This window comes from Phyllostomus discolor, chromosome 10 (genome assembly GCF_004126475.2).
Source record: "Phyllostomus discolor isolate MPI-MPIP mPhyDis1 chromosome 10, mPhyDis1.pri.v3, whole genome shotgun sequence".
Classification (NCBI taxonomy): Eukaryota; Metazoa; Chordata; class Mammalia; order Chiroptera; family Phyllostomidae; genus Phyllostomus; species Phyllostomus discolor.
The window spans coordinates 30,579,980-30,605,016 of record NC_040912.2 but is presented as its reverse complement, the minus strand read 5'-3'; the positions used below and the strand labels follow the sequence as shown (position 1 = coordinate 30,605,016).

Sequence of the window (25,037 nt, the reverse complement as noted above, 5' to 3'; positions counted from 1 at the left end):
GAAGCCCTGCCCCCACAACTATACTGATGGCTTCAAGTTGGACAGAAGGTAGAGAGAAGAAGAAATCCTTAGCCAAACGTGGGGTGTGTGAGAATCTCAAGTTCGAAGTCTTATATATTATGTCCTATAGGAATATGGTTTGAAAAAGTGGCTAAGTTCTATTATTGCCCTACTCCAACAGAGCATCTGGCTGGCTTGAGAATTAAAAAATACTGTGTAATAATACTGTTTCTGCTAGGAAATTTACTCCCCCAAATTACGGACGTATGAAATGAGCTTTTGGAAGTACAACTTGCTCAAGACTTGAATACTACAGTGGATCTGAACAGTTTTCAGCATGTGTTCCCTTTCTGCCCTTCCTTCCGCCGATGGCAGTAACCCTTCCTGTACTAAAGCTGGCCTTGGCCATTTAACTTGCTTCGGCCCGTGGAATGTAGACAGAAGTAGCAGGGAAGCTCTTCCAAGCCTGGGCCTTCGGGGGCATCATGTGTTTCTGCTTGCCCTTCTGGGAGTATCCTCCTTCTACCATGAAAAAAAAAACAAAACCATGCTCCATGGAGTGAAGCCTCTCTGGCCTGGGCCCCAGAATACGACACATGGAAAAGACCTTGTACTTGACCTGTGGGCTGGAGAGCTGTCTCTGCCCATCTGGAGACCCATGCACAAGAAAAAAATGCTTATCCTTTTATGCTAGCAAGAGATGGGTTTGGTTTTTTTTTTTTTGGTTATTTGTTATGCAGCAAAAACAGACTAAATACAAGGACCAAAAAGAAAAATGTACCTCAGGCTCTGAAAGCAGTTAGATAGTAGAAACTCTGTAAATTTTTCTTCAGCAAGAGCATCAAATTTGGAATAAGTATTCAGTCTCCCAAATTAATCATGACTAAGGGGACAGAACTCATAAAAATGTGTAGGTTTTAGTTGTTAAAAATAATTCTTCCCCTGAACTGTCTTATTGCTGTACATTACTTATAGAGTATGTACATAACAACACTTGTAAATGTGGGTGTATATATATATCCATACATATGTGAAGGAGGCATTATATAAAGTCACCCCCTTTTTTCAGATAAAAACAAAGAGTAACTCTTCATGTGCAAAATTTTCAAATGTGAATTGTTTCTTAAATAACACAGACTTTCTAAAAGAGTGTTCACTCTTCTTCCTCAGTAAATAATTTTCAGTGGAGGCAACAGGTACCGTTGGGGGCTTGGCTGTCTGTCTTGGACCACATGGCCCATCTTCTTGTGCTTCCCACTTCTAGCTTGCACCCCTCCGGCTGCTTGAGAGGGTCCTGGGCTGTGAGGTTTGGGGCTGTCCTCTCTGAATGCCTGTGGATATTTTGTTTTATGCTTGTATTTCCTCTAGTCTTGATGTCCCTGGCTCTGCTTCTTATTCAACTTGATTCTTCCTCTTCTCTTTGGTACGTTTCTTTGTTCCTTTTTCTTCAATTGTCTCCTGCTACTTTTCCAGTCTAGCACTAGTGTACTGTCTGATTTGAAAGCCACCGCTGCTAGGGCAGATACCCTAAATGAGCACGTGATATTGTTTGTCATCTTTACATTTTAAGTACTTCTTGGTGATTCCTGCTGATGTGGGAACTAGGAGCTATTTTGAGTGTCATTGGATAATCTGGTAGCTGAAGGAGTTAAATACTTCATCACTAAAGTCCATCTGTGTGACTGTCTGTCCAGAATCCTTCTCTAAGAGGAACATTTCATTCAAAGTTCCTGATGAAAAGGAAGCCTATGGTGGCTATAATGAATTCTACATGATCCCTCCTCCTTCCCAGCACAACTGCCTGGACCTATAGCTTGGCAAAACGGTAAGGTATGTCAGCTGGGTTCTTCCTTTTAGGAATCTGATATAGGAAATACTGACGCTGCAAATGTTAGCAGTGGGGGTTACAGCTGAAAGAATCCATGAGTTAGTTGAAGTTCTGACAGTAAGGGACTAATTAGAGTTAAGGGGAGCAGATGGTACAACCGAAAAGAAGCAATGAAGTGAAGAAAAGGCATTTAGGGCAGAGTTGCTAAGAACAGGTATGGGCCAGATACTGAGCATTTATACTCTGAATGGCTTTCCATTTCCAGGCCACATGAAACTCCCTTTTCTTTTTTAATTTAAATTTTTATTTATTGATTTTGAGTGAGAGAGAGGGAGAGAGAGGGAGAGGGAGAAACATCGATTTAGTTGTTCATCTATTTATGCACTCGTATCAGGATGGTGCTCTAACCAATTAAGCTCCCGGGCCAGGGCTCAAACTCCCTTTTCTTAAGTTAATGCAAATACATGTCTGTTACTTGAAACCAAGAAAAAATTTTTCCTACATAGTGGGTGAGTCAGCAAGTGTGTATATATTGTGAGCCTTTGTCTAGGTGAATATTCTCACTTCTATTTAATTTATTTCAAAGGATGTAGGCCTTAGTGAGTATCTTAGAAATAAACAATGGGGAGGAAATATAGCTGTCCTTATCCATAACTTGGCAGTGGATGGAATTGTTGCCTAAGCACAGAAAATGAGCCACCATCAGGTGAAGATGGAGTTAAGCTTCACTGGCCCTGACCAGTGTGGCTTAGTTGGTTGGGCTTTGTTCCGCAAAGCAAAAGGTCGCTGGTTCGATTCCCAGTCAGGGCACATGCCTCGGTTGCATGTTCAATCCCGGTGCAGATGCTTGGGAGAGGCAACCAATCAATGTTTCTCTCTTGCATTGAGATTTCTCCACCTCCCTTCCCCTCTCTCTGAAAATAAATAAATAAAAATCTTTATAAGTTTCACTGGGAAAACCTATGGCTCTGCAAACATGCCAATCACTCGCTGTGATCACACAGAGCTGAAGCGTAACATTTCTACCAAGACCTACTATTACAGACACTTAAGTCTATGTCTGAAATTCAGAATACACTGATGGAATGGGAGCATGGCTCCTCCTGGTCTAGGAGCAGATAGGGAAGGTTGTTTCAGTGGGAAAGGATCTACTCGTTACTCACTGGGTTCCAGACACCGAGAGTGGTGCAGCAGGTACACTCCCCGACCTTTTGTTCTGGCCAACAGGGAATTATGTAAAAGGCCAAGTATTATGATTTGAATCTTAAACGAGACCCTGAAGTCCTCCTTTTCAATGAGGTATTTCATATGTGCATGACACATTCAGTACTTATTAGAAGCACATGTCTACGTGAAAGGAGAGGCCTTCGAAAGCTACATTCAAATGAACGTTCAAAATTAAAGAATTGAAAAGTGTGCATGTCAGACTCTTCTTTCTATAGGAACGGAAGACATTCCAGAATCAGAAACCCCAGCTGCTACAGGTGTGGAAATGAGAGCTGCAGAGAGATCGTGACCCGTGCCTTGTGAGGTAGTGGCATGTGATGCAGTCCCCACCACCCAGTGTGGGCAGGGCACAAGTATCTCGTTAGCACAGTGCAGATCAGCCCTGCATCGCCTGAACTTACCAGAAGCAGGTCTTTGCCTTGTTCATCAATATCTGTTACAAAATTCTCAATAGGCTGAGGAGATTTTGAGTGAAAAGCCTGCCTGGGAAGGGCCACATCTCTAGGCCAGTCCTCTTCTCCTGGGAGTCCAATTACGCTGCAAAGAACCACAGGTGAACATAAGCATTAGCTGCTGTGCAGACACTACTTTCCCACCAAATTCGAGATCTAAGGAGATGACGCCCCCTTAGAGGGGTGAGGTCTCCTAAGGGTGCCTGCTCCCCCTTGGCAGGTGAGGTGTAAGGGGCAGGCATGGGGGACACAGAGCCCCAGGAGCCCCTCACGTGTATGACGGGCAGGATTCTCATTTCTGTCTGCCTGGCCACAATATAGTGATCACGGGGGAGAGGGTGATCTCACAGGAGAACGGCACCGTGCACTGGGGAGAGACAAGAGATGACTCTGGGAGCAGGCAGTAAATGAAAGAGATAATGAAGAAATGAAAAATGCTTTATTATCAATAAGCCCTGAAATACTGACAGAGCAGGACCTGCATGTTTAGAGTAGACCTGCATGGACACATCACATTTGCCTTCATGCCTGTGAGTGCTTTTGTGTTCTGACCAGACACTTCAGTACTGACATGCTTTGCTGGTGCTCCTCTAACACGATTTCTTAAGACATAAATTTGGTTGTATTCTTGGTTAAAGAATAATTCCCCAGACAGTAATTATATCCATTAGAATCAGATAAAAAAAATAAACAAAAAACTAAAAGGTATATTAGACATGTGTTATGCAAACACTATTTTATAATTTAACATCAAATTTAATTTATAGTTTTTTTAAAATTTATTTTAATTGTTGCAGTACAATTTTCTATCAAATTTATAGGTTTTTATTATAGAACTATTTTAGGGTATTCCAAAGTGAGCAAATAAATAAAAATTATTCTGGGATCAGAAATGTGGACAGACCATCAAATAATATACACACAGCACAGGCTTTGGAAATAGGCAGACCTGGGTTCAAATTCTGCACTTACCACTTATGGGTAGGTAAGGACAAATTACTTAACTTCTTTGAGCTTCACTGTCTTTTTTATACAACAATGGTGGTAAGTTACACCATTGTTACAGTTGTGATGATGATCAGCGATAATTTACATAAATGCACAGCAAGTGCCTGACACACAGGACTTAATATCAATACATTGCCCATTATTATTATCATACGAGGAAAATAATGTTATTAATTTAAAATGTGTAGGCAACGCATAGCTACCACACTAAAATAAACTGCTTGAGTTCTACTAATGGGTAACTTAAGGTTCTTTGGAAATATTAATAGGTCAGTGGCCTTACACAGCATAATATACACTATGTAGATGTTATTTATAGCTTAGGTGCAGGTGGTAGTAGGTTTTAAAAAAAGGCAATCAGAGGATGCAAGAAGTTAGGTCTCACACAGACTGATTACTTCTGAACTAAAATTACAGTTTAGTGAACAGAGTCTATGGCTATTCAAATATTGACCAAATGATGTAAAGTACGGTAGAAATTAGGGTCTTCTTGGCCTGCACTTGCTGGGACTGGGGCACCGAAGAGGTGTTCTCCTGAAGGGGCTTCCAGGTTTCAGGAAGATGTGGTGGTAAACAGAATCTCTACAGGGCTTTGTTCTCCTTCCGTTGCCTGAACAGAGCCCAGGTTCTAGCCCTGGTCTGGGAAAAGCCGACGCTGCGGCATTGCTGCACCCATCGCCGGGTGTCGGGAAAGACAACCCTCCCTCTGTGGAGCATGCTGGGAGAGCCATGCCATTGAGGCAGATGAAAAGGGCAATATGCAAATTGGTTAAATAGCAAGATCTAGAATAAGAGTAAAAAGAAGAAAAAAACCTCATCATGAATTATGAAAGGAAATAAATCTGTGTGTGTTTGGATAGAATGAGACTGGCAGAGGAAGAAAAGAAGAATGCTTATTAAAGAACTTTTAACATTTTTCTTCCATTCCTTTTTTAGTTTTTTTTTAGCCATTTTCACTATCAATGTATTTGCATATCATCACCAGGTACCTAGAAATTAGTCATGACGACTCTTTTTTTTTTTTAATTTATTTTTAGAGAGGGAAGGGAGGGAGAGAGAGAGAGAGAGAGAGAGAGAGAGAGAGAGAGAGAGAAACATCAGTGTGCGGTTGCTGGGGGTTATGGCCTGCAACCCAGGAATGTACCCTGGCTGGGAATCGAACCTGGGACACTTTGGTCCCAGCCCGCGCTCAATCCACTGAGCTACGCCAGCCAGGATCATGACGACTCTTAGTAATAATTTAAAATCTTTCTATTTGCAGCTTTCAATATACTTATATTGAGTTAAATCTGACAACATGGGCAGATGAATGCCAAAATCCCTGGAAAAAACACTGTCTCTGTATCAATAGGTATGTGTGGTATATAATCTTATACATGTTTCTATTAATATAATATAATATAATTTCTATTTTATGCTATTCTGTTATTATATAAATAACTTTTATAAGTGTCTATAAATCTGCCACCTCCCTTGGTCCCCATAACAACCTCCTGCAACACGTAAGTCAGGCCTTAAAAACTGTGTTTCAGAGATGGGGAAACTGAGTTAGGGAATGAAATGAATTGCTACAGTCACACACAGCGAGTTCAGCCACAGAGCCTGGAGTGCACCCAGTTCTGTTCACTCCAAATCCAATATTTTATTTCTATTTAACTATGACTCTGCTCCTAAATATGCTCTAAAATGCCACAGGCTAACAGCATTCAGTTTCACTTTCAAAGTCCTTTCTGTTCTTTGAAAGTATAAATCTTCCTAAACACAAACATTTTTTCTTTCCCTTAAGAGAATGTGCATATAACTTTCTTTAAAAAATCACCTTAATGCAGTATGGACTTTTACGGCCCATATGTGAGTGTGGTGAAATTCTGATAGGTCCATTAAAAAGTGCTTGCATCAAATTTCAGTATTTGGACAGCTGAATATAAGCCTTAAACGCTGACATTTGTACTGGAAAGAATGACAGAGCACAAAACCTATAAATGGCAGTGATGGTGGGCACAGAAACCATTTTTCAAGTTCCTCTGAAGTGACACTAGGGTGCAGCATTGTCCCTTTTCTCTACGCCACAGTTATAACTGCACTTTGGAAGCAGAATATCATTTCAATGAAACAATGCCAGAAACCAAGAAGTAAAATCAAAAGGCACAAAACATGTAGAACTTTGTGGCTTCTTTCTTTTGGCAACCTACGATCGCAGGCCTTTGCCAAAAGTGGACCTGGCTTTCCTTTGGAAGCATGTTCATCCAAGGTTCCTTCTGGCCCACCTATCTCACTAGCTTCGTATACTCAGGGCACCAACAATGTTAACAAGATTGCAAACACCGGTGCTGGAGGTGGACCAGATGCCCAGGTGGTGTCGGTGAGGAAAAGCAGGTGAAGGACTTCAATGCCTGGCTAGCAGAGGGTCACTGGGTATGCCTGGCTTTCCCAGTTCACCCTTCACAGCAATGCGCAAGAGTAGGTGGGAGTTCATTGCTGAATGACAAAGAACTTGACACCCAGAAGCAAGTTCTGCCTTGAGTCCACCCATCTTACAGAGTGGTCAGCAGAAGTAGCAGTTGTGGCTGTTGCCCTGGACCCTGACCGCTCCCAGACAGGAAAACTGGCAAGTGTTTTTCAGACCTCAAAGCCACCCGGTTCTGACTCAGCAGTGGCCCTAGCACTAGCAGATGTCGACTGGAGCTGCTTCCAGCCACCAACAGAACAGAATCAGGTTCCAGTTGTATTCTAACTGTTTTAAGTAGTCATGCATGAGTAGATAGGGTTAAAATAGAATTCTTTTCTTTAGGAGTACTTCTCTCCAGTTTTACAGATTGCAAATATCATAAAAATCACTGGGATTCCTATAAAATGTCACAGACCAATGATCAGGGCTATTTCTGGTTCTATAACTCCCACTTTCTTCCTACTCCACCCCGATTCTGATGGAACTTGGCAAATGTACAAATCCCAAAAGGAAGCCATACTGCATGCTTTGGGAGAAGGAAAGCCCCCTTTTGCATTCTGGAAACAGGAAAGCACACATACCCTCACACACACACATGCAGGCACAAACGGAACTCTGCAAATCATCGAGGAGCTAAGTGACAGACAACTGGGACCAAAGGATTCGAGCACAAGAAGGGAACTTAAAGAGAACTTAAGCCCAAGTTTCATTTCTCAGGGAAAGAAGCTAAGGAACAAAATGGTTAAACGATTAATAATGAATTGTAATAATAGCTAACATTTTAAAGGCATTTACTGTGTACCGGGCACTGTGGAAGCTCTTTTTAGGTTATGTTACATGAGTTACTCAAAGTTGCATAGTTATTTAGCCACAGACATAGAATCTAGGATTCTCACTTCCTATTTCAGTGCTCCAAAGAAAAACGGGTTATGCAGCAAACCATTCTTCGTCCAGGAAAACACCAGAAAACCAACCTGGATGAGTAAAGGACACTCAGTGGGGGCAGGAAGCCCAGTGGGCAAGGCTGGGTTACCAGGCCACCAAGCCGCCCACCTCTGATGGTGGATGCATCTGAAATGACCCAAGCGGACAGCACATCTGAACTGAAGAACAGGAGCTCAGCCAAGCAAACGAAGAGGAGCAGCGCAAAGACCCACATGAGCAACATACAAACTCCCAGAGCGCAGCGGTCAGGCCACATGTCCTGACGGGCTCTGCATAAAACAGCACCTCTGCCGTGTCCCCACTCACCACACAAATAGTAACATTGTCTGCAGCAGCAGCTTGGGGTAGGAAAGACAAGAGATAAACATATTATATGAATGTCAGAGGAAAGTCACTGTAAATGTTTTAATGCTACAGACACTGATAAAATTACAGTTATCACTTACTCCAAGATTTTTCCTAGTTGATCCACATCTGAACTTCCACGAAAAAGAGGCCTAAAAGAATAAAGATACATATTAAACAATAAGTTTTTCCAGGTTACATTTCAATCATATTTGTCATTATCACAGTTTAACAGGAAGCAAAATATTCTTTACATGTGAAGAAGAAGCACTAAAGAAAAGATATATCTTCCCTTTGGTAAATAAAAGCTTTTCTTTTAAAAAAATTAAAAAATATATTTACTGATGAGAGCGAGAGAGATGTCTATTGGTTCCCTCCTGCGACCTTCTGATATACAGGACGATGGCCCAACCAAGTGAGTTACACTGGCCAAGACGGAAAGCTTTTCTTAAATGTCACTTATGATAAGGATCTCTCATGACTATCTAGTGGTACCTGACGCCTGTGTTTTATAATCATGGCTCTCCTATTCAGGGCCATTGTAACAGCAGTGCCACCATTCACATTCAGGTTCCAGCCTCCAAGTTCTGCTTTACTTGGTGACAGTTGGAACACATCACTGTCCTAGTCTCAAACCAGGGGAATGCAGTATTCTTTGAAAATGTTTTTGGTCAGGTCCTTCTCAGAGCCTCTTTTCCTCACCACTAGGCAATCACAGTCCTTCCTCATGAGCTTCTCCTCCCACTTGTTCTGAATGCTGCAGTGAGTTACCTCTGGGTTGGTTTTTCTGATTATACCATTTCCCTTTCTCCCAGTGTCATGGCAGGTAAGCACTACAAGTTCCAAATCCTAACTCTGGACCTCAGAGGCATCTGTGGACACACAGCCCCCATTGAGCATTTAACTGGCAATTAAATCAGCTCACTTGGTGACACTTCAGGCATTTTTTCCCAGTAGATCAATACCGCTTGAGAGCAGGGACTTCTCCAGGTTTGCCCCTAACCTTTGGCCTGGAGAGTCGCCTGAACAGGTGCTGGGGTAATAAATATTGTATCTGATTTTATATACACCTATGGTACACATGTAAATGCTCCCTAACTCCTTGCTCAATGAATGACAGGTATTTTTCAACAACAATGATGTGTTTAAAAAATACCTGTAGCCTATTAACTGAGATCATATTTTTAAAATAATATATTTTCATTTATAAAGCTTTAAACTTGACCCCTTGAATATTTTCTATGCACAATAAATAAACTCACTATATATAAAGAATCCTGCAAAGTCATAGCATTTCAGTGGTGAGAGGAAGACACCTTAATATTCTTCAACCATACTTTTTATTATGATTATTCCTAAAATGGTTATTTCCAAATGCAGTGGAAAATACTTCCTTCGTGGCAATGTTGCAAGCAGAATTGCGCCCCTCCCATTCACGTATTGAAGCCCACACCTTAAGACCTCAGAATGCGACTGTATTCAAGATGGGGCCTTTAACAAGTTAAGAGTCAGGGTAGAGTTAAGAGTTAAAGAATCAGAGTTAGAGTGGACTCCAATCCACTCTATCTCATGCCCTCAGAAGAGGAAATTTGGATGCACAGGGAGATACCAGGAACGTATGCACACACAAACAAATACGTGAGGACAAAGCAGGAAAGAAAGCAAACCTGCTGACACCTTGGTCTGGGACTTCCAGTCTCCAAAACTGTGAGAAAATATTTGTTGTTGGAGCCACCTAGTCTGTGGCATTTTGTCACGCAGCCCTTAGTAAACTCATACAGGCAATCTGTACATCCCTAATGTAGCCAAATTCATAGAGAATAATGAAGCTGGGTTCCAAAAGACGTCCAGACAGGTTTCAAAGATATCAAGGTGAGAAGTTTAAGTTTTAGAAAAGCCATACAATGGAACTTTGATGACCATTACTTAGAGCACTAATGTATGGTGGCATAGTGCCACATGCTTCCCTAACACTATCTCATTTAGTTTTCACAACCCCAGGAGCAAGGTAGTGTTATCATCGTCCCTATTTTCAGGTGATGTTTCAAGACTTACCCTAAGGACACCAACAAACTGCAGGCTTAAGATTCAAACCAGGTCCGTCCAGCCCCAAAGTCTGATGCTTCATGACTGTGTTGCAATGCTTTCCTTTCAGTTGCTAATGTGCTCTGCATCACACACAGTCTCTGCAGCTAAGCCTCGGGGTGACACAGCACAGTGACTGCGTGAGGAGCACTTAGAGAGTGCCTGGGGTCTCACGAGCAGGTGCCTGTGAGATTCTGTACTCAGACTGCTCTGCATGTGTCCAGGTGACTTTAGAGTCTTGCTCTCTGTTGTTAACAAGGAACAAAGCAACTCACCAGACTGGGGCTCTTCATCCTCTCTATAAACTTACTGACAGATGGCCTATATTTTTAAATTCTTCCCCAGCCCAATCTTCTACACTTCCCTGTTTTGCTCACATCTTAATTGATAAACCATTCTTCATTCTTGCATAAAAACGACTCTTTCTTTTCACACTCCTCTGTTCCCTTAATCTTTAAAGCATGAAATTACAAAACTAAGTGCAATCAGCATTGTGAGGTTCGGGAACCAACACAAATGACTCCTCCTTATTAAGCGTACATCTCACAGGGCTGGAGTGACGGGTGTGCCAGGTCAGCAAGCACAGAGAGAACAGGGAGCCTCAGTTTAATCTGATGAGCTGGTGGAGTGGTGGTGTCAGCCGGCCAAACGCCCCACTCTTCCCGCAGATCGGTGTCCACAGAGGCTTGGGTGAAGTTACCTTTGAGCACCATGAGCAGTTTAAAATAAATACGCATGGCTGCTGGCAATGGATATTGGGAAGCAAACTGGACAGACTGACTGGAATGAATGTTGTTCTCAGGCAAAGGCACAAGACCACCTCTGGCCTGGTGGGCCCTGAGACCCAGCCTGAGGCCCAGCAGCGGCGCTGGCTCATGCCCTTTCGTTTTGTTTTTCAGCTCCCTTTTAGTTTTTGTCCCTTGGCAAAAAATTTCTAATTTTTTTGCTGGTTCCATCAGGCATGTAAGCCAATGTTTGATCCATTTTCTTTTACATTTGTAGGACGTTTTAGCAGAGGACGTTCAGCTCATGGAGTCTACCCTACTGCCAGAGCCAGAGATGCTTGCCCACCAGTTTTGCCTCCTTTAATACAGAGTGCGGCAAGTGAAGGTCATAATCACTCTGCTGTGAGCACTCAGCGAAACCTGCTATGGGAGTACAAGAAACTTGGAGGCAACGATTCATTGTACAGACCAGAATGACTGCCACCTTAGGAAGACCTGCGTGTGACTCTGAGGTCTATCAACTTGGCTTTGTAGCAGATGCGGGTTGGCTTGAATTGAACAAAACCGCTGAACTCTGACTGTAGGCAGTAACTCCTAAAAAACGGATCTTTGCTTGTCAATACACAGTCACAAGACAATGGAAATGGGGCACGTAAAGGAGGATGAGGCCAAACTGGAATCAGGAGTCTCAGCTGACCAGGGGGTGGACACAAATGTGATCAAACCCTTAAGAATCATCTATTGACTTCGTGGCAGAAAACTGAGTATTTTGTGTGAGCTAGGTTTATGATAGAGGACTGGGGGCATGGAAAGGTATAATGGGTTCAGAGGAAGGATAAAACCTTTCAACATGGTGTGGAGTATGAAGATGAAAGAAGGAGACTGCTCCAGGGACATGGTATGAAATAAGGCTCCATGGGAAACAGCCATGGCCATAAGAGCTGTGTGCACCATGTAATGATGGAACACACAGCACCATACTTTCATTGAGGTTATTTTGAATATTTCTTCCTTCCTCAGGGCAGCTGGGTGAAACAGTCTTTAATTCATACAATTTATGGTATGTGTCACGTGGACAAATATGAACATGATCTTTTATTCTTTGGATTAGTGGAGAGGGACAGCTTAATTCTGCTGCTTTGAATAATTTTATAATTGTACGAATGATTCAGCTAAAACTCAGACATGCGTGAGTCGGCGTTGGCTGGTTCTTTATTGCCATGACATAGAGCTGAGCTGGAAGGAAGCAGAGGGTTGAAGGAGCAAAGCAGGGGGAATGGAAGACACTGAAAGACAGAGAGAGGTGGCCAGATACAGAGACAGACTGAGGAGGTCCAAAATAACTTTGAACTGTTTCTTCCCACTGCCTAAGAATGTAGTCCTCCTGGAAATCTTTATCGAGAGGCCCTGCACAAAGACGGAAGACGGGAGAGGAATGTTCAATTACATACCACGAGACGGAGGCTCATAAAAGATAAAAAGCTCATGCATTTTTTCCAAACCATTGCAGGGAGAGAATCCACTAAGCGATCCCATCTTGTCTGATGTTAGACATAAACCTCCTCACAGGTGACACACTTACTAATTCTTTGTAATTAATTATTTAAAGATAAAATTTGCAATAGAGATAGTCTACCAAAAGTAGTAAATCTGAACTCTATTTTTAAAGTTTTAAAAATATTTCTTCCTTATATACACACTTTTTGGGGGGAGGGGGGTTAAACGATAAAATGAAAAGATTACATTTACCGAAAACATTCCCAAATAAAGACTGTGTAATTGCTTTGCCTGGAGAAACACATTAAAAATCTTTTTATTATACAAGACAATACTTAAAGTCAGAAACTATTGTGCATTTTTACTACATTGAAAACTACACTCACTTACTTCAGATGACTTCCCAGCAGATTAGCCAAGTGCTTCAGTAATGGTACACAAACATTATCCACTCAAGACCTTAGTTGCATCTAAATTTTATGAATCCCATTTCTAATTTTACACCTACATTTCTTTTCTCTTCACCTCACTTACAGTCCTCCTTTTTCTTTTTTTAAAAAGATTTTCTTTATTCTCAGAGGGAGTGGAAGGGAGGGAGAAAGAGAGGGAGAGAAACATCAGTGTGTGAGAGAAACAGGTTGCCTCTTGCAGGCGCCCTGACCAGGGACTGAACCTGCAATCCAGACATGTGCCCTGACCGGGAATTGAACTGTCAACCTTCTGCTTTGGGAGGTGACACCCCACTATCTGAGCCACACTGGTCAGGGCAATACTCCTTTTTCTTTAGAAGATTTTGTCCACACTCACTTCTTGAGACTATTGCATTCTATTATATAAACTCTTCTGTCTTTCCTGGCCCTGAGCCTCTTTGTGTTTGGAATTCCCACATAAACTGAGAAGGAGCCTCCTGGAAGGTTTCTGCCATCCTACTCCTTGAGAGCAATTTATCTGACAAGATAAACAATATTTGGGGGAAAATGTCTGAAATTGAACACTGCTAAGAGTTTTTGTGAAAGAAAATTTTAGGTTATTTCCAAATATTTTCTTCAACTATCTTCCTTCACCATCATTATACTTGATAATAGTTAATGATAAGATAAACTCTTTATGAAAGAAATGTTTTTTTTCATTTATACATAAACATTTTTCTAACTAGAAGGAGATTATTGCAACATATAATGGCAAAATTGCATTCATTTTAAACCACAGCCAAGTCAAGTCTCTTCTCATATCACCTTAGGTACAGCCATGCCAAAACAACTATGGTTCTTGGGGGTTTTTAGCAAGGATTTTCCCCAAGGCATTTTTGAATTTGTAAGAGTTTAAGCCTTAATGTTTTCTCTGTACCTAACGTGCTGACTTTTCACAATATTTGTTGACTTAGGAAAGGGCATGGACTTCAGTGACAGACTGTCCTGCGTGTGAGCCTCCGAACAGCCATTTCTCCCTGAGTGACGTTAGGAAAGTCATATAGCTCTTTGATTCTTACCTGTAAAATGCCCACTTTACAGTACACCTACAGTAAGTGGCAACTACATATCCACACACTTTCTCACACTCATACATGGTAGATACATGGTAGACACCTTCCTGGCCACTGTTATACACAGATGATAACAAAGTATTTCACATGGAGAACTAGGAAAAAAGGGTGATATCAGTCACCATGTGGTGCATGTACAAGTCATATTTAAGCCTAACAGTCCTTCCTCTGAGGTCTCTATATATTCTCCATACCTGTTAAAACTCTTACACCTTTATCAACAAGAAAGGAAAGAATAAATATCAAAATTTCCAATAAGAACTAATTAATTTTGAATTGGCAATCTAATTTCTTCTTCTGTATGTAGTTTTAGCTAAAAACTCTTCTATCATTGAAGAACATTTTCTTGGGTTAAATTACAAAGGGTCTAACTTTCAGATTACATGCCTTTTTAAACAAACAAGTATAAGAGCATAAACATCACTCACAATCTCAATGAACAGTGGAAAACAACATTTAGAAATAGGTTATGTTTTCTAGCAGATGAGAAGTGTATGCCGATGTGTCTGTTACAGAAAGGAAATGATTCTTGCAGAATGGGAGATGAAAGATTCTGTTTAATGACAATACTTTCATGGTACTACAAAGAAGAAGAAGTCATGGATCCCCCCATGGAACACCTAGGTAGCACGCATTTCTCCTGCAGCTAAGCTCTGGCTGTTATCTTTCTTGATTAGAAGAGGGATTTTTCCATGTTCATAAAACAACCTTTTGAAAAATATTACCCAGGGAATGTCTACTTTTTTTAAAAAAGATTTTATTTATTTATTTTTAGAGAGGGAAGGAAGGGAGATAGAAAGAGTGAGAGAAACATCAATGTGCGGTTGCTGGGGGTTATGGCCTGCAACCCAGGCATGTGCCCTGGCTGGGAATTGAACCTGCAACACTTTGGTTCACAGCCCGCGCTCAATCCACTGAGCTACGCCAGCCAGGGTGGAATGTCTACTTTTTATACTTGCTCCCATGTTCAGTTTTAGAGCTGTTATCTGTTAAGTTAAAAATGTTTATCACCTTACAATGACCACTTATTCAAATAATGAGATTAAGCAGAAAATCAATTAACTGATTTTTTTTTTTTGTAAACACTAATCTAGTGATCATTCATTAAGCACACGGGGCTGCATTAGGTGCTGGGAAATAACTACTCACCAAAAAAAATATATGTTAAATAATATATGGCCTTACTATATAATGTACATATATTTAAATTATATTGTACATTTTAATACACATTTATTAAATACAAATTTATATCTATACATAAATATACATATATACGATACTACCTACTACCATAATAATCCTTGCCCCTGTGGGAGACAAGATGCACAAACACAAGACTCCGAAATAAGAGAAGTTCATCTCATTCTGCTGGCATGAGACAGAAATCCAGTGCAATCACTTCATTACGACTAGGGTGTTGGGAGGTGGTCTGATTAACTTTCTTTTAATGTGAGAGAAGTACAGTAACTTATCCAAGGAAACACAGCCCAATAAGTGGCTAAGCTGGTGTGACGCCCCGCGAGCAGCAAACAGCAGTGTTTTAGAGAGATCAGCACGGCAGATGTTCACTGACGATCCGAGGGGATGGACACCGAGCCAGGGAGGCCCCCGGGGAGGGGCCCGTGGACAAGGAAGATGAGAAGAACCCAAATTAGGTGGACAAGAAAATGGGGAAAGACACAAAGACATTAAGGGAAGATGATCTGAACCGGGTGGAAGGCTGAACGTGACCTGGAAGGAGAAGCATGACCTTACGTTTGCGTCGTTAGTAAAGCCGGCCTGAATGAGAGAGGTGGGAGACGGTGGTGGGGGGCAAAGACGACTAGAAAATAATTAACTTAGTTTTAAACTTGTTTTTTCCAAATAATGACAAATGATGTATAAAGTGGTACTTATGAAATTTGAGAATGAAAAAATGCAAAAAAGACAGTCAATTATACACAAAAATGTTGAGATACATATGTCCACATAAAATCTCGTACATGTATGTACACGGCAGCAGGATTCATAACAGCCAAAGAATGGAAACGACCCAAGTGGCCACCAACTGATGAAGGGATGTAGCCAGAATGAAGTAGAATTAAGCAATGGTGTCTGTCACTCAGACGTAACTAGGAATGGAACACTGATAAATGCTAAAAATAGATGGCCCTTAAAGACGTTATTCTAAGTACAAGAAGCCAGTCAGAAAAGAGCATGTATTTATGGCATGATTCCACTTATATGTACAGGAGGGGCAAATCTAAGCAGTCAGAAGGTAGGTTAGTGGTTGCCTAGGATGGGGGTGTGGGGCTGCTAGTGGGCATGGGGCTTCTTTTTGGCTTGTGGCGATGGTTGCACAACTCTGTGGAAATACTAAATGAAAAGCCATTGGATCGTACGACTGACACCAGTGAACTGTGTGGTGTGTAAATTATATGTTAATAAAGCTGTTCAAAAATAGTAGTTAAGAATCTGTACTTTCAAGCAAACATGAGATTCAGAATGACAGTAAAAACTGCAAAGGAAACTGCTTTGGATCTAAATACATGAAAGGCGTAAGTACACGTACATAGTTTAAAGTACATGGGAAACATTTATTTTCCCATATATTCAGTGAAGTGCTCATTTGAAGACATGTGCTCTGGAAGATCTGAATAACTTACTAATATGATCTGAATTCCTCCAAACACCTGATTCATCAAGGTAGGATAAAATAACAAATCAAAACATCTATGTACAAAAAGGGCATTCTTATAAAACTACTATTTTATGCCTTCCCCTGGCTGTTGAGATTATGTGGGATTTGTTTGTTTTCTGCATTTTTCTATTACCCTGTACTTAGCATTTAATGAGTACTAATTACTTTGAAAATCAGAAGGAAAAAGTACCAGAAGGAAAAGCTACTTGCCATACATTGCAGGTACGTAATCTGTTCACAACCCACTTCTATCACTCATAGTTGTGGGTTGTGACTATGGGTTGACCACACATAGTTGGTATCTGCATCCAGACTGGAAGCTCTCTGAGCACAGGGCCAACCCCTACACGCTTCTGGAGCCAGGGCAAGTAATGCCCTGCCCACTCTGCCCATAACTGGCACTCACTTAATACATAAGAATGGTTACCGGTCCTCCTACCAAGAAGGCTTTCTTTCCCTCCTTCCCATCAACTTCAATCCCTGCTGTCTCAAAATGCGCCTGCCTGGTTCATTTCAGGGTCATTCAAGTGCGAGCATGTGTATTTGCACAGATATGAATATAGAATAGATATATACACACTTAGAGCCAAGCTGGATTTGATTTATTGTTGTACCCATTTATGCTTAAACTGGTCTGTGGCACTAGACAATATGCGACTGCAGATAATGGGTATTTAAAAACCGGGGCTAGCTGACAATTAGTCCCCGTAAATCTAAAATCTTGCCAAAACCTTCAAAGAAGCAACAAGAGGCACGAAGGATGGGAACGTTCCCTTAGGTGCTGACTTCACCCAGGTATGCAGGGCAGGGATGGGCCCCTCGGAAGACAAAGAAAGACAAGTGTTGAGAAAAAGTGTAGCAAAGGCAAAACAGAGTGAGGGATTAAAGAGGGCGTGGAGGGGCAGAGGCACTTAAGGAAACCGATCCAGAAAGGAAGAGGGGCTGGTGGGAAGGAGGGTGGTGAAAACTTGTAAAAGCCCAAGTAATACCAGGGAAGGTCGGGGGCAGGGGTGGGAGGAGAACCTGAGCTGAAGCTCTGTCAAGGACACAGAGACCAGGAAAAACCTCTCGCAGGGAAGCGAGGTGCTCCTCCCAGTCCAGACCAGAGGACTGTAAGTTACAGGGCGTGCGGCCCATCTGTCCATAGCAGGGGACTCTCGGTCTGGTAATTTCCTTTAAAATAAATAGCTGAATTAACTTTTCCTTGTTACCAGATGTGACTAATTTATTTCTCCACACAGGGCTCATATTTACTGGACTACAAGTAATGAGAGAGAGAGAGACAGACAGACAGACACTTGATCCTTTTTCAATTCAAGATTTAGAATTAAAATGAAACCAGAACCCACCAAACCACTCGAGAGTTCTGAAACATTACAAAACTTACAATTAACATATTAACTGGCTTAATTTCATCTATGACTAAAGAAGCCTGATTATTAAGATTTAAAAAATGTATCACTTCAACGATTATTAAGTATCTACCATTTGCCAGAAATAAACATTTCTCTTAAATATTAATACTTAAAGAATTGCCTCTTCTTCCAGTGCCACCTCTTCCTGTCTTAGTCAGCCTGAGGTGCCGAAACAAAACCCCATAGGCTGGGTGGCTAAAACAACAGAAACCTGTTTCCCACAATTCTGGAGGCTGAGAAGTCCTGGGTCAAGGTGTCTGGTGAGGACTCTGCTTCTGGCTTGCAGACCTGTTTGCCGTGTACTCACATAGCCGGAAGGACAAGCTCGCTGATGGGTCTTAATCCTGTTGTGGGACCCACCCTCTCTTCATGACCTTATCTAACCCTAATTATGTCCCAAAGGCCCATCTCCAAATACTATCAAATTGGAGTTAGGGCTTCAACATCTGAATTGTTGGGAGGCACACAAACATTCAGCTCATAACACTCCCTTCCTCGTGTTACTAAATACAGTATTTTTCATACCTTTAAAATTAGAAACCTGGGCAGGAACATTCTTGTCCAATAGGAGCAATAAACATGATTTGTCTCATTCTGTGTCTGAGGTCCAAGCATTTATTTTTATACACTTTCTGCTAAGTTTTCTTGCCAAATTACTCATTCATTACTCCTAATGCCTCCTTTATCTCTTGCCGTCCAATCACACTGCTCAGGGAAGTTCTTAGGGCAGGAAAGAAATGGTTATGTATTAACCACTTTCTAAAGTCTGGGTTCCTCAATACATTATTGCATTTTCATTCTCATTCTGACCCTAAAGTCAGACCACTGGCCAAGTACTAAGTAACTCTGCATCTGAAAGTTTTAAAAGCAGGGAAAGAAATCCGAGTCAAACCTAAGAAGCACTCCTGCATGGATGAAGTATTTACATTAATACTACTAATCACTAGGAAACTGGTGGCAAGTCCAGGGTCTGTGATCACCATAGAGTCACCTGTCTCACTACGGGCAGTAAGTTTCTGCAACAGCCGGGCCTCTCAGACTTCATGCCCCAGGGAATGCTGTCTTCCGTCTCTTCAAATAACCACAGAGCTTGGATGACAGTCCTTCTCCCTTATGGAAATCCCAGCTGTAATACTCACTGTATTTTAAGTTGGGCTTCGTACTGAAAAACTTTAATGACAACAGGCTAGAAGACCATTTGGGGCAAGGATGGTGGTGGTGTGTGAAGACAACAGATTATCAGAGATTACCATGGATACCTGGCAAAATCAGTGGCATAGATTATTTAACAGTGTCATAGATTATTTAATTAGTCAGGCTTCAATTAATAGCTGGGCTTGGGGCTTATCAATGACCTTCACTCTAAAGAAGAAATGTGAACTGAGGACATCACTTAACAAAACTGGAACCTCATCATCCCTTATAATCGAATCATTCTGTCTCATGGCTCCTAGCGTTTCTTCACACTGTGCCTTCCAGGGATAGAAAGAAAAGCTCTAATAGGAAGGTGGTCCATGAGTGAGAATCTCAGAGCTCATGTTCCTTAATACCTGGCCATCTGGGAATAGAGCACCCAGGGATGAGGTGACCAACCAGTCCAATCTGCCTGGGAGAGTTCTAGTCTCAACACTGAAAATCCTGTATCCCAGGAAGCCTCTGTCCCAGGCAAACTGCAATGGCTGGTCACTCTATGCAGGACACCCAGAGCAAGAGGTTATGAAATGGAAATTAAAAAAAAAATCTTTAAAAAATTATCTTTGCTATTTCAAAGGGCTGTTTTGAAAAAACAGATATCTTTCAAAACAGTGAGAACAAAAGGTAGTCCGGGCAGACAGATTTCATTCTCCTTGTTCCTAATAACTCACTGCTACTATGTAATATAAGGGATTAGACCACTGGCAGTGCCCTCCTCATACCATAATTCAAGACGTTATTTATTACTCTCTTTTAGCAGAAGACCTTGTAAAATGATACACAATACATCTTGCCCAGGGAAAGAGCACTGCCCATGACTTAGTGCACGCAGTTAAAGTAACAGTCTGCAGACGTGCCTGATCAAAAGAGGCGGCCACCTACCTGCATATCTAGAATGACAAGGAAGTTCATTTTGTCCGATTTGATTGACTGGTAGTAAGTAACAGGCTGCAAGCTGGGATGAGAATGATTCTGAAGTGCTATCTAGGTACAGCAGCAAAATGCTGAGCGTAATCAGCAACATGTGCCACAGGACACAAACTAGCTACAGAAGTCAAGGTGACCCAAGTGACTCCAGTTCTCTCTCTCTGATAGGCTGACATCAAAGCAATGCACAGAAAAGTGAGAAAATGTAAAAGCCTATTTAATGGTGATACACTCCTAAGAGCTAATATTCTATACATGATATAATAACAAAAATGTGGCATTCTTTCAATCTAGGAATCCACTAGTCTTGTCTTTAACACAACATTTTTGCCAAAGGGAGTCTTAAGGCCTCTACTGTGGGTGTGTCTCTGATACATAATTATGATCACCTCTATACTCATGGGCACTCGCTCTCTCTTGCAAACACTTCAATATTGACATGAGCCATTTGTCAGCAAAATGACATGATCCAAGTCTGAACATTTTAATGTTGATCTGGGGGGAAAATAATCACTAGAAATTTTCTGAAATAGAAGTGTCTGTTGGTTGGAGTGGCTTATTTTTTAAAAAAGCAGCTCTGCTCAAAAGGGAACCAAAGTTTCACTCAGAAAGGATTACAAATGATCCAAAAATATCCTCAAATAGATTCAATCATTGGTTAAAAATACTCCAAACAGTGGAAGACTGATTATCTCATTTTTTCCTTTAAAAAACAATCTGCTTAGCCCTGGCCAGTATGGCTAAGTTGGTTGGAGCGTTGTCTCATGGACCAAAAGGTCGCAGGTTTGATTCCCGGTCAGGGCACATACTCAGGTTGTGGGTTTGAGCCCTGGTTAGGGCAGCCAGTCGATGTTTCTTTCTCAGCAACGAAAAAAATGTCCTTGGATGAGGATTAAAAATAATAATAATAAAAATAATCTGCTTAGCATATAAATATGGGTGCTGGCCCTTGAATGTCAATGATGGTATCTACCTATGTGCAGGGATTAGTGCAGGGATTGAGATCACTGCAGGGATCAATCACCAGGGCAAGCATGTGTTTTCTCAGGATAAAATTTTACTTACTAGAAAACCAGCTGAGCTTTTTAGGAGGCCTATTTATTGCATTTATATTTTAAATCGTGGGTGGGTACCTAAAAAGAAATTATTTTGCTGATTATAAAATACATGTGCATATAGAAGATTTGGAAAACAGAAAATAACATATAGAAGAAATCACACAGCATCAATTCTTTTCTCTCTCTTTAATACAAATGGATAAGATGGTATCTCTAAAGAGGTCTTTCAAACAGACTAGGGATGGAATCATACCCCAGAGCAGGATCTGAATCCTGGCTGTACAGTCCTGGACTGAACAAGAACAACAAGAACAACAACAAAAATCCACCACAAGAAAGTGGTTAGCAGTCATAACAAAGCTGAGACCAAATATGACTCAAGTCTCTACAGAGAATCAAGGACACACAGGGGTGGGCAAAAATAGGTTTACAGTTGTGACTATGTGAAATAGTTTATTCTTATTATTTATTAATTACTGTATTATTTTCCATAGAAACTGCAAACCTACTTTTGCCCTACCCTGTATTTTAAAAAATTGTTTTCACACACACACTTTCACCTACCCTCTTAAGGTTTATATCTTAAGACGAGGAGCAGTAGTACCTTTTTCCATTTTTCCCTTTCTGAATGGTAAAGACAACTGCATGAATATAATATTACTATCCAGCACAGTTTGGGTGGAATCCAATAATGTGTGATAACTCAACAATTTAGCACAGGAAGCACAGCCCACAACATTCCCCAGAAATTTCACAGACTATCTAGACAGAACAGACCCATTTGAATGGGATTTTTTTTCCGTGATATTTGAAAAATGCAGTTTTTCATGGTGGACACATTGGGTTTGTGACAGATGCAAATTCAGATACGGAAAAAAAACACACAATTAAATGATTCAGACTCTTGCAGTTTGCTCCCACAGCCCTCATCTCCGCCCGGGTCAAACAAAGGAGAGTTGGTGTTTGACAACTGTGGGTGACTCATCAGAGGAAGTTCTTACCATATGGATGTGCTTGTTGGAATAAAGCTGCTTAACAAAGCCAGCCTTTTTTCTCCCCGGGGGCCACTGAGGGTTTCATTTTAGGAAATGGAAGTGTCAGTGTGGACAAACTGTCCTGAAGTATTTATAGCTGAATGTGTACTTTCCTTAAACTGCCTTTGAGCAAAGAATATGTGAATGGAAAATAAGATCTGCGTTTATTTCATTCTCTTGTGCCATCTAAACTGTGTTCTCCTTGTAAACCCACTCAGCACTGTGATGTATACACAGTGTGATGGGAAAGTGCTAATACTACACTGGGGTGGTTTCCAATTAATTGTCACAGCTCTTTATTCATAAGGATATTATACTTTTGTCATATTTATTGCAAACATTTTCTCCAAGATTACTATGTGCGTTTAAAATTTGCAGCATTTTTTATTTTTTGATGAACAAAAGTTTTCAATTTTTCTATAGTCAAATATATTAATATTTTTCTTTGTGATATTTATTTATTGACAGAAAGGAAGGGAGGGAGAAGAGAGGAAGAGAAACATCAATGAGTGGTTGCCTCTCACGTGCTGCCTATCGGGGACCTGGTTGGAAACCCAGGCATGTGCCCTGACTGTGAATCAAACTAGCAACCCTTTGGTTCACAGGCTGGTGGCTCAATCCACTGAGCCACCAGCCAGGGCTATCGCCTTCTTTATGGTATAGGTCCCAAACATTTGTTTATATTACTCTCCTTTTTTGGTTTTTACTGGGAATGAGATGGAGCTGCTACCAACTGGAGAAACTGACACTCTTGTCTGAGGTCATAATCCTGACTGTTCTCTGAAATCATGGGCTATCCTAAATTTGAAAAGTAAAAGCAGAAGAAAAAAAGGGGATGGTTAATATTCATAGTGTGAAGACTGTGAACCTCCCAGAAAAACATGTACCCAAAAGCACCGGGGTTAGTAAAAAAGAGAAATAATGTGCTAATAAGTGCTTAGAGTGATGACTCATTGCATTGGATCACCCTTGGGAAACTACCTGCTAAGCAGAATTTAGCTGTTAAGGTGTTATTTTTGGTACACAATCTATTGCTACTTCCTCTTGGGAAAAATGATAAACTCTATTAGCTTCCTAAAACACAAGAAAATGGTCATCATGGCAGACCAGCCCATCAGGTAACAATACTATTTCTGGAACAGGGGGTGGCTGTGTCCCCTGAAGGGACTCTATAACAAGACAGAAGCACTTAGCCACATGTAATGGAAAGAAGGATAAATCAGGAGACAGAAGATCCAGCTCCTAATGCTGGCTCTGTAACTGATTAACAAATTACTGGGTGCAGGCTGGCACGCAGGCCTTGTAACCTCTGCTCATCTGTTAGAGAACAGATACCCCAGCTGCTGTCCACAGATGTGCTTCAAATATAATAAACTATGTGGATGAAGCAGAACTGCTAGAGCTGCTAAGAAGTAAAATTAGCTGCTCAGTAAAGGTAATGCCGTCACTCAGTAGCAAATTAATGAACTCACACTCACTCCGAAGTTATTCATTTTTGCTTATTGCTGTATTACCTTCTATCCCTCCCAACCTCCCTTGATTTCTTTTCCTTGGTTACTTATGGCTAAACATGCACACACACACAAAAGTTCAGTGCTGCTGTTTTGTCCCTGTCTCTCGACCAAATCTCTGAATTTAATTTACCCATGATATTCTGCTGTACTATTTTACAAAGATCGCTGGCTGAAAAAAACTTTAAACATCATATAGTCAGGAAAATGACAAATACAGGGTGGGACAAAAGTAGGTTTACAGTTGTTCACATGGAAAATAATACAAGAGTAAACCCTGTGTTTTGTGTACTCACAACTGTAATGTTTTCTTATAGAGGATCCATGGCAGTAAATCTAATTAGAGCATCCCTCTCCCCCCTTCGACTGAGCTTGAACATGGTCTTTTCCTTATACTAATGAAATCAAGGTCCCAAGAGACCAAATAACTTGCTCAAAGCTTGATAGGTACTTTGTTCATTCACTGACTCCTTCAGAGAATATTTACTGTGTCAGATGCTGTTCTGGATGCCAGAAATATTGTAGTAAATGGAATATAGTCCTTATTTCTAAATACATGAATAAATTGTTGTTAAAATGTGTATTTCCCTGATTCACGGTGAACTTGAACAGTTTTATTCTTATGCTTACTGACTGTTGGTAATGCTTCTGTGAAATTCTACTCCTCAGTTTCTGACACAGCCAGATAATTCTGCTTAATGAAATGGGGTAAGAACTATAGGTAAGATATATTTTCCTAATCCTAGTAGACAACCCTGAAACACAGGCATTACTCTGCTCATTTTAGAGATGAGGAAGCTGGGGCTTAGGAGAGCTGTGTAACGTAAACAGACACATTGATGGGTGTGGTAAGTGTAGGAGCTGGAATCAATATCATTTAGTCATGATTTCTTATTGATACCATTTTTATCATACATAAATGCAACCTACCACACATTTAAATGCAATTTATCATACCACAGTGTATTTAAAAATGTTACAAATAAATAAACATTATATATTAATATTAAATATTTAATAAATAATAAACATTAAGGTCAGTCTTTGGCCTCAGTACAAAGTACTTTATTTATGAAACGAATTTATAAGAATGAGGAGGCGGAGGGCATAT

The 25,037-nt window shown here is 40.9% G+C and overlaps 1 protein-coding gene across 1 annotated transcript in view; it reads right to left on the bottom strand.

Annotated features, from left to right (window-relative positions):
* CDK6 (cyclin dependent kinase 6) overlaps nt 1-25,037 on the bottom strand; it is a 165,012-nt gene that overhangs the window by 11,820 nt on the left and 128,155 nt on the right. The window contains exons 5-6 of the mRNA XM_036010266.1: nt 8,356-8,406; nt 3,457-3,592 (exon numbers count right to left, since the gene is read on the bottom strand). Coding sequence (XP_035866159.1) covers nt 3,457-3,592; nt 8,356-8,406 — 187 coding nt within the window. The remainder of the gene's footprint in view (nt 1-3,456; nt 3,593-8,355; nt 8,407-25,037) is intronic.